Below are 19227 nucleotides of genomic sequence, written 5' to 3'. Positions count from 1 at the left end.
AAGTAGGTGAAGAAGGAAAGAAAGTTACCAGGATAAAGAGAGAGAAAGGAGAGAGGAGCGTGTTACTTACGACTCCGGAGACTCGACCATGGCCACCGCCTTTGCTGCAGATAATAATCAATACCCCAGGCGCGTATCATACAAGTGAGTGAATGTGGGTGTGAGTGTAAATGTGTGAATGTAAGTGTGTGTATATGTATGTGTGTGTGTGTGTGTGTGTGTGTGTGTGTGTGTGTGTGTGGGTGTATTGTATCCAAGTTCTCAGTTATCCTATGCAGCGAGTGGCAGAGAACGAAGAAGGTGCGACGTGATAGGAGACAATGGGACCCGTTGACAGGAATCCGTCGATAGCATAATATTTCTGCTCATCGTGACCACATATCCTGCGAATGCTAACCCAGCATCTCCACCAACGGTTTCCCATTCCTGATAACGGGACAAGGAAGATACTGCACTCGGAATATAATGTGAGTGAAAACCTGAATGGATATTATACTAGAAATATTTTTAACTATGAAGTAATTCGCATTACTTGGTGACAACACACGTGCATACACTTCGCACTCGCGGCATAATGTACACGTATCGTATGGTTAATCGAATTACTTTAGATTCGAAAGGCATTCCCAACGAGGGGATTAGAAATGTGAAAATCCAAATAGTATTCATTATTTATATTTAAGTTTAAACTTAACGTGCTTCCATGTAGACCATTATATGGCTAAAAACAAACACAGAGTACAAACGTCACTCAAAAAACGCTTCTCAAATGTATTCTCAATGTTATACTTTACTTCATATTCAATGGAAATTTTAAAATAACTATAATTTCATGGAAGTGTTTTTAGTAAAAATTTTAAAAAATAAGAGCTATATCAAGTTAATATTATAAGTATACAACATTAAAGAATGATATTACAGTCGTAAAAATGTTTAAAGAGAGTATATAATTGTGTATATACTTTTTTTTTAAATAAATCCACCATGTTCTGTATGATTATATATATATATCATAACAGGGTAATAAATAAAACAAGGTATTTATTATAACTATTTTTTTTCGTACTAGAATCTTGTACAGCTTGTAACAAAAATATTGTACTCAGATACGTTGTTCCACAATTCATATTAGCATAATTTCTCTTGACGTTAAAAGTAATGATTTAGTTTTCTTTTTGGGTTACATATAAAATTTCATTCCGTGTGTCCTTTGCTTTATATATGTTTTCATAAAAATACATTTGATCCTTCACGTAAAGACACATATTATTATAAACTATCTTAAAAGGTCACACTTTTATGTCTAGTGTATGGAAATTCACCAAAAAGGAAAAGAGAAACATTTATGACAAACCCCAAAAACCTTGAATAATTGTCATACTTTAAACAGACTCCAACATCTAGCATGTATTCACATATTAATTTCTACCAATTATATTGGTGACCTTCTGACGCTACTTTTAAAATCGTATTTTTTTTAAAAACTATGATAAACTAAAACTATTTTTATTAAATAAGAAATCAATAAAAACAAGTAGATATAATACAACAATTTTATTGTTATTTTAAAAATAATAATAATTTTTATTTTAAAAATATTAAATCTATAATTCGTATTTCAGTTATGCGTGTATATATATAAGTTAGGTTAGGTTAGTTAAGTAAGCATAATATTATTAAATAATTAAAACATTTTAATACAAATTATACAAAAAAAAAATGTTATAAAGAGCCTGACTTTTTCTAAAATTATCATTCTTTTGAAGCGGTATTATAACAATATTTTTTTCAAAATTATGAACATGAATTTTTCCACAAAATAAACATAAAAAGGAAGGATTATCCAACTTTATAGATCATAGTACATAAAAACTTATCATATGACAAATTTTGATTCATTACATTACATGGTAGTCATACATAATTTAATACATCTAGTGTGAAAATATACTAGTAACATTATACTATAGATATCTGCTAGAAATTGCTGAAGTTTGAAAATCATTTTATCATTGTCCTTTCAAAAAAAAAAAACTTTTAGTTTCAATGAAGCACGTTTTTATAAGTTTTGAACTATCTTAAAATTATCTCTGAGAAGTTAAACTGAAGATTTATTCATGTGTTTTTATATGTTTAACAATTAATAGTATGGTCAAAGGAATGCTATTAATAAAATATTATGTTTTAAACTTAAATTTGATTCTTCAATTGATTTTTTATTATTTCTGAACCAAATTTTATTTGTGTAGAAAAAGACTAATATATATATGTATATATATATTGTATATCAATTATATTGTATTTGAAATTTTAAAAAATTAAACTAAATCAATAAATTTCATATATTATTCCAATTAAATTTTTTTAAAAAAAAAGAAAAAGGCAAATTCTATTAGCGCAATAAAAATTAAAGATAATAATTATAACTTCAATATTTTATGCCTCATCAATTTATAATTAACATATATTATATAATAAGTGTGATAATAACAATGAAATGCATGAAAAATAAACTAAAGTTTTCAAAAGAATAATTTCGATAGTAAAATACCACTGGAATAATATATTTTAAGTGAAATTATTTTATTATTGCACGACAGGGAGAAATTGTCTACATAACTGCTTGAAATGCCCTATTCGCCAAAAAGTGACCGTGGGGAAAATATCCATAGGGAAAAATATCCAAACTCAGGATTGTTTTAATAAAATATAAAAGTAAAACAAAAAAGAATATAGAATAAAAAAAATGTCTGAAATACCCTTAACATTAATTTTAACCTTTACAGTTGGAACAATGTGATTAGAACCAGTTTATACATTTAAATCTCACACGTGTAAGAAATTAGTGAATTAATTATATGTTAAACTATACTTTCTTTAATTGAACAACAATATAGAAGATATTAACTGAAAAAAAATCAATAAAATTAAAAGTTTAAAAAGTTTAAAAGCAATAAAGCAAAAATAGTTTTATTTTTAGTATCGAACTAATAATTAAATACAAGGTAAGAAAAAGTACAACAACCATATTGTACTATACATCAAGTAAAATTTAATATAGCTGTTTAGGAACAAAAAATGTTGAATTTATATAAAAAAGTTCTCTTTATATGATAAAATATCAAATTTTATTTGTTTTTTAAAATAAATAACCACTTGAACCTAAATCAATTCCATGTCAATTTATATTATTAATTCAATACACAATTAGTTATTAATTTATATTTTTCTTCTAATAAAATTATAGACAACTAGTCGATTTTTAATTAATAATATATTAAATATATATAAATAATAAAATATTATCAATATATTATATAAATTAATAATTTATTAATTAATAATATACAGCATTAATGATTTAATAAAGACATTATTACAATAAGTACGTTGTTTAAAAACAATTATGTTATTAAAAATACTTGCTCTAGAGTTCTCCTATTTTAAGTTTTTATTACATAAAAAGTACTTGATGGGTTACTCTTTTTCTAAATTTTATCACAGTTTCAGGTTTTAAGTAACACAAAATATTTTCCTCACCATAGCTATCCATAGCTACGTCTAACACACCTTATTACTCTATGTACGATACTTTGCACCTTTTGTACTGTCTTTATAATATATATATATATATATAGACACACATATTTTTACTTTTATTTTATTTTCTCTCCTATTTGTATTCTATTCTTGTAAAATGTATTGAGTGATAATTTATCTATACTAGCACTAAAAATCATTTCTAAAAATATATAAAAACAATATATAAATTCTTATATAAGTATTTAAATATAATTTAAATGCACCATTACAATTAAAAATGGTTTAACAGTCCCAAAAATGATTACTTTGAATACTTATAGATCAAATTAAATTATTAAGATAGATATTAAACTACCATGTAGTAATAATTTTCCAAAGAATACTATCATCGCAGAGAAAGCAGAATAATATTTAGAGTTAGTTCATTAAATATATTCAACACTAAAATTAACACTAACCTTGTTGATGAATGACATAACATTTGTGGGTATCATTTTGTTAGATTTGTTTTGCTATTCCCACGATGTCTTGAAATATTGATTTATTTCTCACAAATGGTTAAAATTGTACCAAGATTCCCACTAAAATTAGGGATTACATGACGTATGGAAATTTTTGTCATCAGTGGATTCAATTAATTCCGTAAATGACAGGAATCTTCATTTTTTCTGATTTTTCATATCTATAAATAAAACAGTGAAAACAATTATAAATAATCTTTAAATAATTGCATAGATATACAAAAATATAAATTACAATTTTTACACAATAAATCAGTAACTGGACAAATGCCACTACTCGTGAAATTTTATGTTCAATTCTTATGTTTGGTTGAATTAAATAAAATTGTGTATTTGTATACACTTTTCAAGATAAAAAGGAAACTTTCATCAATAAATATTATAATTAATGTATTTATGAAGTACATTTGATGAATTATTTTTCCAAATATTTGAAAAATATTTGTAAAAAATGAACTATCAATACTTCCAATATAACCACTCACGAACAAATACAATAAATATTTCTTAATTGCTATGACTATTAGATAAACTAAATTTTTTCGAGTTTTTATTTTATTTTATTTTACTGATTTTTTTTTTCAAGTATACTACAGTAAATAATACAACAAACTTGTATAGGTATGAAAAAATAAATTCTGAAAATAAGTATTTAATTCAATGTAAAACTTAAAGTACAATTCTAATTATATTAATATCAAAATAATCTAATTAACTAAATTGAACTAGAGATTAAAATTAGTTTTTTATAAAAACAATCAATTATTCCTTAAACAATTTTGATTTTTTTACTTATGGCACCATAAAATACAATGAAAATCATAAGCTAAGATGTACAAAAATAATCCTTTACTGCAAATAGATATTATTCATCACTTTTAAACTTGACAACAACAAGCTTATAAACGTATGCTGTTTATGATCCACGCATATGGCGTCGTCACATTCTAAACCATTAATCACCTATGTGAAACATTTAAAATTCTTCTCACGTCATCACCACAAGCTGTTAACTATATTAACATACATTGTTGTTTTGTATCCTTCCAAAAAATTGTTAATTAATAATAAATAATATTTTTCCAAAAAACAGTATATACTAAATTACCCCTTATTTTATTTTAACAAATTGTTTGATTATTACCGTAATTTATGTTTTACGTTTATTAACAAAACGATATAGAAATATTCAAATTCTATTTACTTTAATTTAATGATTATTTTTATTAAATCATACATTTAATTCGAAAGAAAAATTTTTTTACACTGTGTCAATGATCTTGTACTTTATTTTTACGCACACTGGCTACCATTAATGTAACAAACAATTTTGATATTTACCAAATTCTTAAATTTAAAAATACGTAAATAATTTCATCAATGTCTATCATCCACAAAAAAATTTCATTACTTAATGAAAAACTTTTGAACTAAAAAATTGTTGAATTTCAATTAATTAATTACATGTGAAACTATTCAGGATATACTAGAATTGTATTCATTATTTAAATTCATAACTGTTAGTATAATATGCTGCTTTAATACGAATATTTTATTAGTGGAATAACCATAATAAGCACTTGTAAAAATTTTATTATCAATTAGAAAAAAAAACTGCTCGGTTATCATTAATTTTTAAGCACTTGATTCCTTATTCGAATATCCAAACTCTAGATTGTGTGGTGTATAATAAATTCAAATTTGAGAAATTATCCTTTATTAAAATTAACTCTAAATTACATTTCTTTTACAATTATCATTAAAACTACGAGAAAAAGATATAATTTCGTTTATAATTAACTATTTTTATGTTAAAGAGATAATATTTGTACACTTATTGACTTATTTATTAATAACCCTTAAAAAATATTCATATATTTAAGATTATATCTATATATCTATTGATTGATTTGTAAATAAATTAAAGCAAATTATTATGAAAAAATTAACACAATTGCATATTGTATTGACAATAACATCAACATTATATGTACTCGTATATTGTGCGCAAGGCACAACAAGTATAAAATAATAATATTTTAAAAGTATGAAAGCTGTAATCACTACCTCTATTATACTCGTATTTCTTCTATATATAACCGAAAATAAAATTTATAAACAATTATAATGGATATTTACCAAAGATTGAGAAACTTAATTTTATGATAATTCCATCAAAACTGTTATAAAATTCCTTTTTACCATTTAATTTAATTAATCGTCAGCAATTATAACTAAAAAAAGATAACTAATTTAACCATAGTGAAGCTGAACAACTCGAGACTATTAGCGGCTAAACAAAATGAGAAATCTTTAACTAAACATGAAAAAGTAATTACAACTTTCAATAGATTAATGGTAGCACCTTGACTAAACTTATCTGAAAATTAATGAGCGTAAATTACTAGATTATCATAAATTTAACAAGCCTCTTACTTACATTTTTATATAATATATTCTCATCTCATGGCTATTATGAGAAAAATATAAGAATTTCTTGGTAAGGAAGTCGTTCAAAAGGCTTTTAATTTTAATTACTTGCTTATATGAATATTTCATATTTAGATAAAATATTATAAAATATCATACTACACACAATATAATCCAAATTACTCTTACATTGAATACTTAGGTTATCTTTAAACTGTATTCATAGTATAAGGTCTTAAATCTTATTAATTCTATGATCAATAAAATAAATACTAAAATAGAGTAAAACGATAAGTCAGACCTACATATGACCGTTAAACTGTCAGATGAAATACAGAGATGGATGAATGATATTGATAATTGGCTTTTTAAAATTGAAGTACCATTGCTCTCGAAAAACGATTCCGAGTAAAAGTAGACGGGTGAATCAGTTTATATTTTTAAAGATGGTTGATATGGTAGTAAAACGGAAATTTCCTATAAAAAATTGCGTGAAAAAATACTAGGTGGTGGCGAGTTCAATACTAGATTTAGGTAGTTTAAACTTTTTATGTGTTAAGTTTTGAAAAAAAAAAATTAATAAATAATCTAAAATGTCGGAAAATCACAAGTAGCAAGTACCTATAAATAACAATAATGTCAACAAATATATACAAAAATGTTCAACAAAATATTTCGATACCATAAAATATTTTTAAAATTCTAATATAAGTAATCAGTTAATGTTAAGAGTCACTACGATCGATATTTATAGAATAACAAATATATAATTATTATTGTTTGATGTAAATTCGTTGAAATATCCAATGTTATCAAAATTTAATTTTGTAAGACTTATAAAATATTTTGATAAAATTCATGTTATATTATGTTTTTTATTATTGCAGAGATAATTTTTAGAAAATCTTGAATACAATTTTTAACCCTTATGTATAAAATAATAAAGATTTATATATTTTTAACTACCAAATAGTAGCGAATATTCGTAATTTTAAATTCAAATTTGATACCTATCTAAAAGGCTCATAAAATTTTGTTTCATTGTATCTTAATTTTTATTTCATTTACCAGTAATTTATATGTATAAAAAAGTTTTTATTGAACTGAAGACTTTTTGTCAAACGAAAATTATTTTCTAAATATTATTGAAAAAAAAAAGCTAAGAAAACAAGGCATTTTAAACTATTTATAAATAGCATAACATTGTTTTAGTGAACAGTAAATAAGTATTCAGAGACTACTAGAAGTTTCTACAATTATTAATTTTAAATTATGATGAAAACGAAATTATTATTTCGTCAAAAGTCTGTAAGCAGTAAAAGTTGCCATTTTTTATAACTTTTTGTGAGTTTTTTACCTTATGAATTATCCACCTCAAAAATCCAACAAGAGAATATTTTTTTATTATAAATCTTCTATAGTTATGATAATCCGAACAATTCTAGTCAAAATCATGTATACATACATAAAAAAAATACACATCATGTTAAAATCAATACAATCCTCATTACTTTTACATAATAAAAATATTATTATAGAATTATTTAGTAATTAATAAACTAACTAGAAATTCCATGTTTATTTCATATATCAAATTCGAAACAACAATGATTTAAATTTCTATGGATAATAATATTTAAAATATTTAAAAATGTATTTTAAAAGGTATTTTTACAACAATTTTAATTTTGATTCTAACATGTGAACCGTTAGCTTAATATGTAATTCAATTTTAATTAAAAGTAAAAAATAGTTTCGTTAATGATGAGTATTTAATTGAAATTAATATTTTTATTTTAAGATTAGTAACTTCTTAAAATTAAGTAGTAAACATCAATTAAAATAACTATTTATTGCAAAGTAAATTCTACTCAAATAGCATACATTTTAAACATGTAAAAAATAGCATTTATTTTACCATAGTAATAATATATGATAATAAATTACCCGTTTTAAGAGTTTTTTCAATTTTACAACAAACAAAAGTTTTATGAACTATTTTAGACTTATTTAATAATAACTATATACTCAATTTGTCTTTTTCGGTAAATAAACTAAATTTTGATATTTTATTTTCACTGTAGGTACACGAAATTGATAAAAAATGTATAATTTGTTAAAAACTTAAAGTACTTAAAACTTGCCAAGAATAAAATCTTTAAGCGTGAAATCAATGTATCATAAAAGAAGTATTTGTTACGGAAAAAATCATTTTGCTATCATAACGTTTTCAAAGAAAAATAAAGACTGTTACAGGAAGACGAGAGCAAAATTGAATTCTAGAGTTCTGAGCTTTACGTATATATATATATTTAACTTGAATGCCATTCTTAATTATATGTTTACACAGGTATAAAATGTATATTAAATGAAATTTTCGAAAAAAAATATGAAAAATAATAAATAAGGTGTAACTTAAATAACTTTTGCGTAATCTTTAAGTTAAATTTTATGGTAATCTATTAAAATTCAAAATGGCATATGTATCAATTCATTGAATTATTTTAATATATTACCATAATATTATTCACAAAATATCAAAATTTCGCTATCAAAAAGCTTCATCTGTTTTTCTTTTATCTACCATCAGTGAAATAAAACAGAAATATCCAAAACTATTCTAAGAAAATCGCCGATTACAAAAATACTTTTTCCTACAAAACGTTTTCTTTATGCAGATTATTAACTTAAAAATAAACAAACATTTCTTAATGCTGATTAAATTGTGATAGGCTAATAGTTATTATCAAGCTTCCAATTATTACTGAGTCTTCAGAAATAACATAAGTTATTTGTATTTATTTATAAACTATATTATAATATTATACCTTAACTCTATATGATAAAAATGTAAGATAATATTGGTAAATATTTCCAATAGTATTCTATTTCATAAGTACAATAAATCAAAATATTTAAAAATATGTTGCAAGATCAATAAAATATAATTTAAAATAAAAATATTATTTTATTATACAGATTATAGGTATATATTATACAATTTTATTATGTAGTGTCTATTACTTAAAATTCATACCATAAACCAAGTCCAATAATGTTATATGCATTTGGCAATATTTCGTATAGCATTATAAAATGTCAAATAAAAGACAATTTATTTTAGAATTATCATTAGAAAGCGAAGATGATTAAAAATACGTATACTGCACGTAGAATAAGAATGTGCCAAATGATGATGGCAATGGTTATTTTATCACAAGCTGAAATGAATTGTTCAGATTTTAATAAAATACTGTTGTATAGAAATGAACCATGTATCCGAGTTCATATTTTTATAAAAAAGCACACAAACATCAATAATATCATAGGTAAGGTTATTATTTTTTATTTATTTAAATTTAAAACCCCCAAAGGAGTAAACACTACAAGAAATGACCTAAAAATTTAAGTCTAATAGTATACAATAAAAAAAATTCCTAATAAGAAAGTACAATAGGTATTTTAGTACAGCGAATCCAGAAAATTATAATTGTTTCTAGAATTAAAGGTTGATACTCTAAAATTAATATTTTGTAAAAATTCAGGACATACTAAGAGCCCAAATATAAATTTATAAATAAAAGCTATATAATTATATAATAAATATAACAAAAATGTACATTTAATTTATATTGTGATATTATTATATAATTATAACTCCATTATAAACCAATGATATAAATAATAATTTTTAAAGAAATGTGTATTATCTAACGTAATAGCACTTGGTAACGTAATAACACATAAGGTAAGATATTTTGACCAGGTGATGTGTTAATAAATTTGACAAAACATGTAATTTTACTAAAATTTAATAAATTCTTTAATGAAAGCTAAATTATGATTTTCATACTTTTAAATTAATTAATATTTATTAACTACAGTCATTGGTTCTTAATTGTAGTTATTTTTTTTATTTTAAAAATTTACAAAAATAACCCTACATTTCGTATCAACCAAGTGTCGTTTAGAGACATAATTTTTGTTAATAATACATTTTTACTAACAATACAATTTTATAGAATAATTAGTTTTTACTAACTGATCTAAAATATTTATTTCATAATTCTCAAACATTATGCAAATCAATACAATTGATATATCATTCTTATATATTTTGATGGTATATGTTTATCTTTTTGTTCCTATATGTAAACCTATTTCATTCTAAAGTTATCATGATGACCCGCACACAATGAATATGATATAGACAGGTTTCACAAACTATATGATATACTATATTTTTTCAATTTATAAAAACGTTGAAAAGTTTATGATACTACATTATATAAAATAAAGATATAGTTCCTATTAGCTAAAATTTAATTTCACTTAATAAAATTTTATATTGATAAAAGGCAACTAAATTATAAGTTATTTCTTTCGATTTATATAAAAATATATAATTGTTATATTATTAGGAACATACAGTCACTTAGATATAATGTAAAAAAAAATATCCATGATTAACCATTAGATATCAATTAAATTGACTTGATATCTATAATTAACTTTTTAACACAAATATTTGATTTAAGGAGTACCTTTCCTTTTATTTTAAATAACATTCAATAACGTAAGCTTAAACTAAAAATATTATATATTTCACAACATTTAATTGACATGATATTTTGAAATTTATAAAATAAAAATATATCCTATTAATCATTGACATTTTTATCAACAGTTTTATGTACATCTTTGCAAAATTTACCAATCACTATTTATGTATTAAACTTTCAGCAATACCTCATCATAAACCTTGAAGATATGAATATTTTTATAAAATTTAAGATGTTTCTCTACTCGATGATTACCAACAGAACCCATCAATCAAATTCGTGGATAAATAACAAAAAATGTTCCTTATCAACGAAATCGAAACCCTTAAGGTTAGGTTTAAATGAAGAATATAAAAAAATTGAACATCTAAGCAAATATGATACCCACATTTTAAATTCTGAGCAAAATAAGAGATTCGTTAAATTTAAAATAGGGAGGTTTATATTTAGTTATTACTTTTTGAAACGGCAAATAAATTCCAACAGTCTTACTCAGTACTAAAATAAAATTTAACAAAAAATCGTTATTTTTCAAACTTAATTAATATTTTTATTAGTATATTTAAATAATAAAAATAGTACAAACTTAGTTTTATACAATACGTTGATTCGTGAATCAAATGTACAGTAGTGCACAAATATTTTTCATTGTATGTTTTTATGCGATTAGTATTTTAAATAATAATATAAATTATATATTAGCTGAATATAAAGTTATGCAAGATATTATAATCGTATTCATCAAAAATAAAATATTTTATGTTAAAATAATAACAGTTAATGGGATATTTTTATCTAAGTGAATTGAGGATCGTGTTGATATATAAATTATTATGATTAAACTTTTTCAGATATCTAATAAATATCATTATAATAATAAATTAATATCTTTTGCATTTCAGATGAACTTCCGTTCGAACAGATTCGAAGAAACCAAGAAATTCTATATATGAAAAAAAAAAGCTCTCGAATACCACATAGCTTCCCAAATATTTAATAACATTTCCCACAGATCAGCAAATTAACAAGACAAAATCAAAGACACATACACTAAGTAAACTATTTGAAAACTCAAATGGTCTCATAAACACTGAAACCTTTTCTCCGTTCACAATTACTTCTTTCTAGCTAAGAATATCTTAACTCAACACTCAACTTCTTAAATTTTTTTAAAAAAAACATTCCACATACAACAATCATAGCAAATTTGAAAGAAATCATAAACACTGAATTCCAGGACTTCAATCAAATATACACTGATGCATCCAAAACCATCAATGAAAACATTAAAACTTTTTAAACTTCCTCTTAAAGCCAGTATCTTCACAACAAAATCTCAGACTATCAAAAAAGCATCGATCTTCACCAAAACAACAACGGACAGCAAAATTCACACCATCAGTGACTCTTTGAGTGCGCTCTTAGTCATTGAATCATCCTTTCCCACAAGTGAGACAGTCCAATAAATCCAAAACATTGTTACCTTGAATTAAAAAAACTGTAGAATTTATATGGGTTCCTTCTCAAATGGGCATCACAAAAATAAAAATATTGATATATTAGCAAATGAGGCAAACACATCTCGTGTATCGACTATCATAACTGCTCTTCCTTACCAAGACATAAAAAATAATATAAATATTTACATTACCAGAACATAGCAAACATCTTGGGACACTACCAATAACTAATAAACATAAAGATATAAAAAAGCAAATAAATGGCACACGATTCCTAGTATCTTTTGATGCACAGACATAATAAACACAATATCCCGAATCAGACACACCAACCTTACCAATACATATTTAATTAAATATAAAGAACAACCCTACTAATTTGGCGTACCTCTCACAGTAAAGCAAGTAGTACTAGATTGCCCGTAATTATTATGAACCATCATTAAGCACCCATCTACTAAGAAAGAAGCACTTGGGGAATACAACACCAACTTAATATATTAATTTTTAAACATTCGGCAACGATACAATATTTAAAATAAATTAATATGTAACCATCTTAATTAAGCTAAGTTAAGCTAACTTAGCTTAAAACCATATTAAAAAATAATGTACAAGTAAAAGTGCCTAATAAAAAATAAATTAACTAAAAAGTTTATTGATAATAAATTTGGCAATATACCAGTAATATTTTAAATTAGAATTGTAACACATATTCTACTATATTGGATAATTGTTATACTGTACTAATAATATTACTTACGTAGTAAATTATTTTTGTCAGTAAGGCACATAAATTATGAAATAAATAACAAAAATAGTATGTATGAACATATTTCAATTTATAACATCATTATATAATATCTGTTATTGTAATATAATAATTATTAATTATAAATTATTTATTATTTAAGTTTAATACAATTTAAAAATTGACTTACAGTAATTCGTTAATACTCGTTAAGTGTATATAGATTTTTAGTAAAATTCGAATTAGAGACCAAGGGAGACTAAAAACACGCTGGTAAAATAGCATAAAACAAGATCTAAAGAGATTATAAATTGCAAACTGGGAAGAATTGATTCAGGATCGTGAAAGTTAGAAAGCATTGACAGTGGCTGCAAAAGCTCTTACGCAGTCATAAAGTCATGATAACTATGAAGATAGATTCTAAGTGAATAAGATTGTTTTAACTCGAATATATTTATGTACAATTCAGCTCATAATGTATCGTTTAGGAAATAATTGTTTAATTTTCTCTGACTAAAAATGATCTGTATAAGCTATATAAGCTCTAACTAAAAGCTCTTTTACTCATTATATAATTGTATTCTTTATATAACAAAATAATATACACTTTATATACTTAAAGTACTATATATAATGATATATATACGTGATATTATATGATATATAATAAATTAGTGTAACAGAACAAGTATAAAAATCCTAGACTAAGATAAATACTACTTTAGATATAAAAAACCACCAACGAATATTTTATAACAACCATCAGTTTTTTATTTAATAGAAAAATATAAAACAAAATTTTAAATGTTACATACAAATAACAATATAAAGTTATTCTTTTTCTCCCAAAAGATAATTTCTATTTGAGTGAACATCACATAATATGGTTCATTTTCACATGAATGCGTTTCAAATAATTTATTTTCAAAGCCGCCGAAAGTTAGTAGAAAAATGTTGATAGTAGTGAATATTCTTCAAAATACATTATCACATTATTTATATAAATAAATACGGTGCTACTTTCATAACTTAAACACCATAAACATTTTGATTAATTTAATCAAATTTTATTGAATTCGAGTATGTTTTATATTTGAATTAAGCTAAAAAGCTTTTGATTTAACTACATGTTAAATACTACAAATATCAGCACTACCCCACTTTTCAGAAGTAAAACAGTTATGTACTTCAAAAGTTATAGATTCTAATAATAATCTAAATGTCATTTTATTATTAGATTTATTAGATTTTCCAAATATATAAAAATTTTAACACTTAAATTGTCTTTAATTTCAAAAAAATTTCAAATAAATTTCTACAATCATACCTCCAAAAATAGAGCCATGCATGAGACAAATCTTATAGATTTTTCATAAAAAAAATTACAAACTGTTGAAAATATAAAGTAAATTAAAAATAATTATCTCTAAAATGAAAATTTACAAAAATATTTAAAACTTAATGTTACCTATCTAAAATTAAATTTTACCAGTTAAAACTATCATTCACTATTTTAGATATATTGTTTTAAATTTGAGAATTACATAAGCGATGTATAAACAAAAACGATACGCAGTTTTCATTAACTATTAACAGGTATTTTATTTATGTCCAAATATAATATTCTTATAAAATAAATATAAATTAAAACAAATATTTATTTATATACTTTAAATTTAACTATGAGGAAAATAAACAATTCTTATTATTATCAAATAAATAGTTATATACATGTTGCAGAACATTTTTTCTTCAGCCCAACTTTACGAAAATTAACATTCACTTTTTCAAAAATTCATCTTCGTATAGGCCATACAAAGTAAACTCAAAAGTTCTTAATAGTAAAAGAAAAAAATCCTCAATGTCGAATCTGTGAGGTTACATTAACAATGAAACATATAATAACAGAATGTTATCAATTCACTTGATCTAAAAAAATACAAAATCCTACTCAACATGGAGAAACCCTTTGGACCAGACATCGAAGCAGAAATATGATAATCTTCTTAAAAAATACTAATCTATACAATACAGTTTAGCAAACCTAGGCGTAAGATAACACAACAGAAATGGGTTAATCATTTGCGCAAATATAATAAAAATTGTATTATGTATATATTTAATTAAGTTACTATATTAATGAATGTCCATATTTTTGAGATCAATAAAAAAATAACAATAAACTTAATATAATTAATTAATATATTTTACATTATTCTTCGTGTTAAGAAGTATTTATCAAAACTATTTTATTAAACAAGTACAAAAAAAACATGAAATCGAACTCAATACCAATCTAATTAAACTAAGAATGAATAAATTAATTATACATGGTAAATCTATGTTTATGTGCTCGTGCCCGAGTCTGATTTAGTTTTAAAATTTAAATATACATTATACTTATGACGACAATTAAAATAAACTATTTTAATATTACAACCCAATCTCCGCCGCAAAAATCCAATGGGCACCTTTTAAAAGAAACATCAGACCAATTTTTAGATTATTATCTTTTGTATTAGTTTAATTAATGTAATTTGATTTTAATAACTTTTTAACTTATTATACTTTTCTACTGATTATATTAAACACACATATATAAATATATATATATATATATATATATTATATTGATAATCTATATTACCGTTAACATGGTTGTATCAACTAAATATTAGTCATGATAAATTATATGTTTTATGTCCCATTTTCATAATTTTACCATATTAAAGATTAATCATGTTTTTGATTAAAATAATGTTTTTTTTTTTTTTTGATATAACAAAATCATTGAACTATTATAATATGCATTATTATTAAATTATAAACTGTCTAATCGGGTTAGTGAAATCCCCACAGGTCAGTAATTTTTTAAACTATTCAAAATAAAATTATACGAATATGGTTGTGTAAAAATTATATGCTCATATATATATATATATATATACAATATCAAATATATTCTAACCTTTTTAAACTTTAAATTAATTTAAATTAAGTTTATTAGCATTAAAAAAGCTTCAATATACTTTACTCTTATAATTTAATCATATTTTAATTTGTAGAATAATGTATTATTAAACTACTAGAAAATGGAATATATGTTCCCAACATTCGACATTTATAATTTGACCATAAAAACTTCAAATACTATTATCATTTACAATCTATTCAAGAAATTTAAATGTATCAATTCCTTATTTTATTCTTCTTTAGTAATATTTTTGATATTACAATTTATAAAAAATAAATGTATTTGCATAATTGTATAAATAGAATAATTGAAATTTATGGAACTAAATTTAATGTATTTTATTAATAGTTTTATCACAATAAAATAATTTCTATGTTATTCTCGGTTTCATACAAATAATACCTTAAGGTGGTATCAGAGACTCATTAGAGAATAGCATATTACTAGCTTTAAAAAAATGGGATTTATATTACTAACAAAATGTAACATCTATTTTTATAACAATATAGTAATAATTTAATAAATCTTAATTAAATATGGATATTAACTAAGCTGTCAAGTTATACATCACATACCTATTAGTGTCTACCTTAAACAATAGCTGTATGCTACGTTATCATAAGTTTTATTTTAGGTAGATAATTTGTACTAATAATAAAAAGATCGTTTATTTATATTTATACTACAACATGTAATAACATTTAATATACCCTTTAATGAATTAAATTATTCATATACTTCAAACCTGAAGCTCTGATGATAATTACACAGTGTATAGATTATAAAACATTATTCTTAAGTATATAAATAAAGCCTAGGGTATTAAGCTCATTATATTATATTAATACTAGCATTAATATTAGCTACTTTTGAAATCTTAACAATTAATTTAATTTTAATTTTTAATTCAAATGACAAATAACTTTTATAAAAAGACAGAATGAAATAAATTATTAATGTACAAAAAAAACTATGCTAATATTAGAACTAAATGGTTTTTAGAATTTGTTTTCGATTATCAAAAAGTATTTTACTTTTAATAAACTCAAATATAAGTTTTAAAAAGTACATGTATTATCCGTGTTTATTATAATTTTTATAACCAATATATACAATGATAAATTCTATTATTTTCAATTTATTAGATACGTAATAAAAATGAAATGCTTCAAATTTATGTCATTTTACTCACTAGCTACTTTCATCATATGTATTGATAACTGATTCATAACAATAAATTGCACAACCCCACTGCAATTTATCAACAATGAGATTTATTGTTTATATTCTGTCATTCAACATTTTATTATACAACACACGTAGATATTTTAAATGGTAATAATATAACTGTGATACATTCAAAAATGGACACTTTTAGTATTTTCATTATATAATTTTCGATTAAATAAAAATATCATGAAATTAATTATTAACGTTTTAAAAATATTTTTAACAGTTAAATCATTATCATCAAAGTTACATTTAACATTACACTATCGGCAATAAAATAACCATTTATCATTGAAGCTGAAATCCCGACGCCAATTTACACCGGTATTATATGACGTCAACACATACTTTCAGATTACTTTAGGCGTTTGAGCACTCAACCATTCGACACTAACATAATAACAATACCAACCCATAAATTGCAATTATTCTATTGACGAACATAAATTCATTCGATCAACATCTAAGAAGACAATAAAAATTGATTTTTATTAAAAAAAAAAATGTTAATACAAAAAAGTAATATGAGTGTTTCCCCCTGTTTTAAATGCTTCCCATGTCAACACTATTGATTATTGATATAATTATAATAATTAATAGATATTTATATCCAACAATTCAACATCTAAATTCGTAATTGAAAATAAATTAAATAACTTAATTTTAAATCAAAATTTAAAAATTACACTTAAAATAATACGAAATTCAATAATTTAGAAATATTATTGAATACATTAAACAATTGACTTATAGTATAAACAACATAAATTAAAAATTTATGAAATATTTAGTATTAAATATATAAATAAATATATAATATATATATAAATATTAGTGATGGGTCGAACTGTTCGAATCTCAAACTGAATCGAACTGAACATTTGATGTTCGGTTCCAAATTTGAACTCGGCATGAAAAAAAATCGAACCGTACTATCAAGCATCTTTTACTATTCAAAAATCGAACTTGAAAATATTTGTTGAACCAGCTACAGGCCACGATAGTTCGAAAACCAAATATTTGTACAATTCTTCAAAAGTTATTTTTGAAAAATAAAAATTGATAATGATTATTTATAAATAATTAGACTATTGGCAATAGAAAGTGATAATCTATAGAGGGCACATTATGCATTATTTATAATAATATTATTATTATTATTATAATAATCAGTGGCGGCTCGAAGGAGGTATATTTGAATCACGTGATTCATGAAAATATTAATGGGTGGGTGGGTGTCGTGTGGTTGGGAAAGGTAGTTTGAAGAATTTTTAAAAGTTGGTAATTCAATTAGAAATATAATGATAGCTCTACATATGTACCAACTTAAGTCGTACAGTAACAGCCAACATAAGGTTAACACGTTGAGTGCCTCGATGTAATCGACGTGCGTTGCCTATGCAGCTGTGCCTAAACTAGACCGCGCACAACGGTCGACTACGTGTCGACGTCGGCTACCAGCGCGGGCGAATGTAAGTTCTTACACGAGAGTAGTAGGTACAAAAAATACGTACGTTAGTTCTTACACGATAAAAAAAGGTATATATGTAAGTTTATGTAAGTTTTTTTTTTTTACTCGGTAAAAACTAGGTAAAAAAATGATATAACACAACGCCACGTATTTTCATATGTCCGTGTAGGAACTTACTATTCCCCACCAGCGCAAGACCGTAATTTTTACACCCTATATTCATTATTATTTATTATTTGATGAATGATAAATATAATAAATAATTTATTAATTAATTTATAAATT

The 19227-nt window shown here is 23.4% G+C and overlaps 1 protein-coding gene across 1 annotated transcript in view; it reads right to left on the bottom strand.

The window, feature by feature from the left end:
- The window catches only part of LOC112693122 (regulating synaptic membrane exocytosis protein 2), a 199236-nt gene that overhangs the window by 154322 nt on the left and 25687 nt on the right, over window positions 1-19227 (bottom strand). Inside the window, exon 2 of the mRNA XM_025568049.1 lies at window positions 4002-4225. Within this exon, the coding sequence (XP_025423834.1) occupies window positions 4002-4037 (36 nt within the window). The 5' untranslated portion in view covers window positions 4038-4225. The remainder of the gene's footprint in view (window positions 1-4001; window positions 4226-19227) is intronic.

Source organism: Sipha flava, unplaced genomic scaffold (genome assembly GCF_003268045.1).
Source record: "Sipha flava isolate LNK unplaced genomic scaffold, YSA_version1 117_pilon_pilon, whole genome shotgun sequence".
NCBI lineage: Eukaryota > Metazoa > Arthropoda > Insecta > Hemiptera > Aphididae > Sipha > Sipha flava.
Note: the sequence above shows the minus strand (reverse complement) of the source record. Positions and strands in the feature narration are given on the sequence as shown.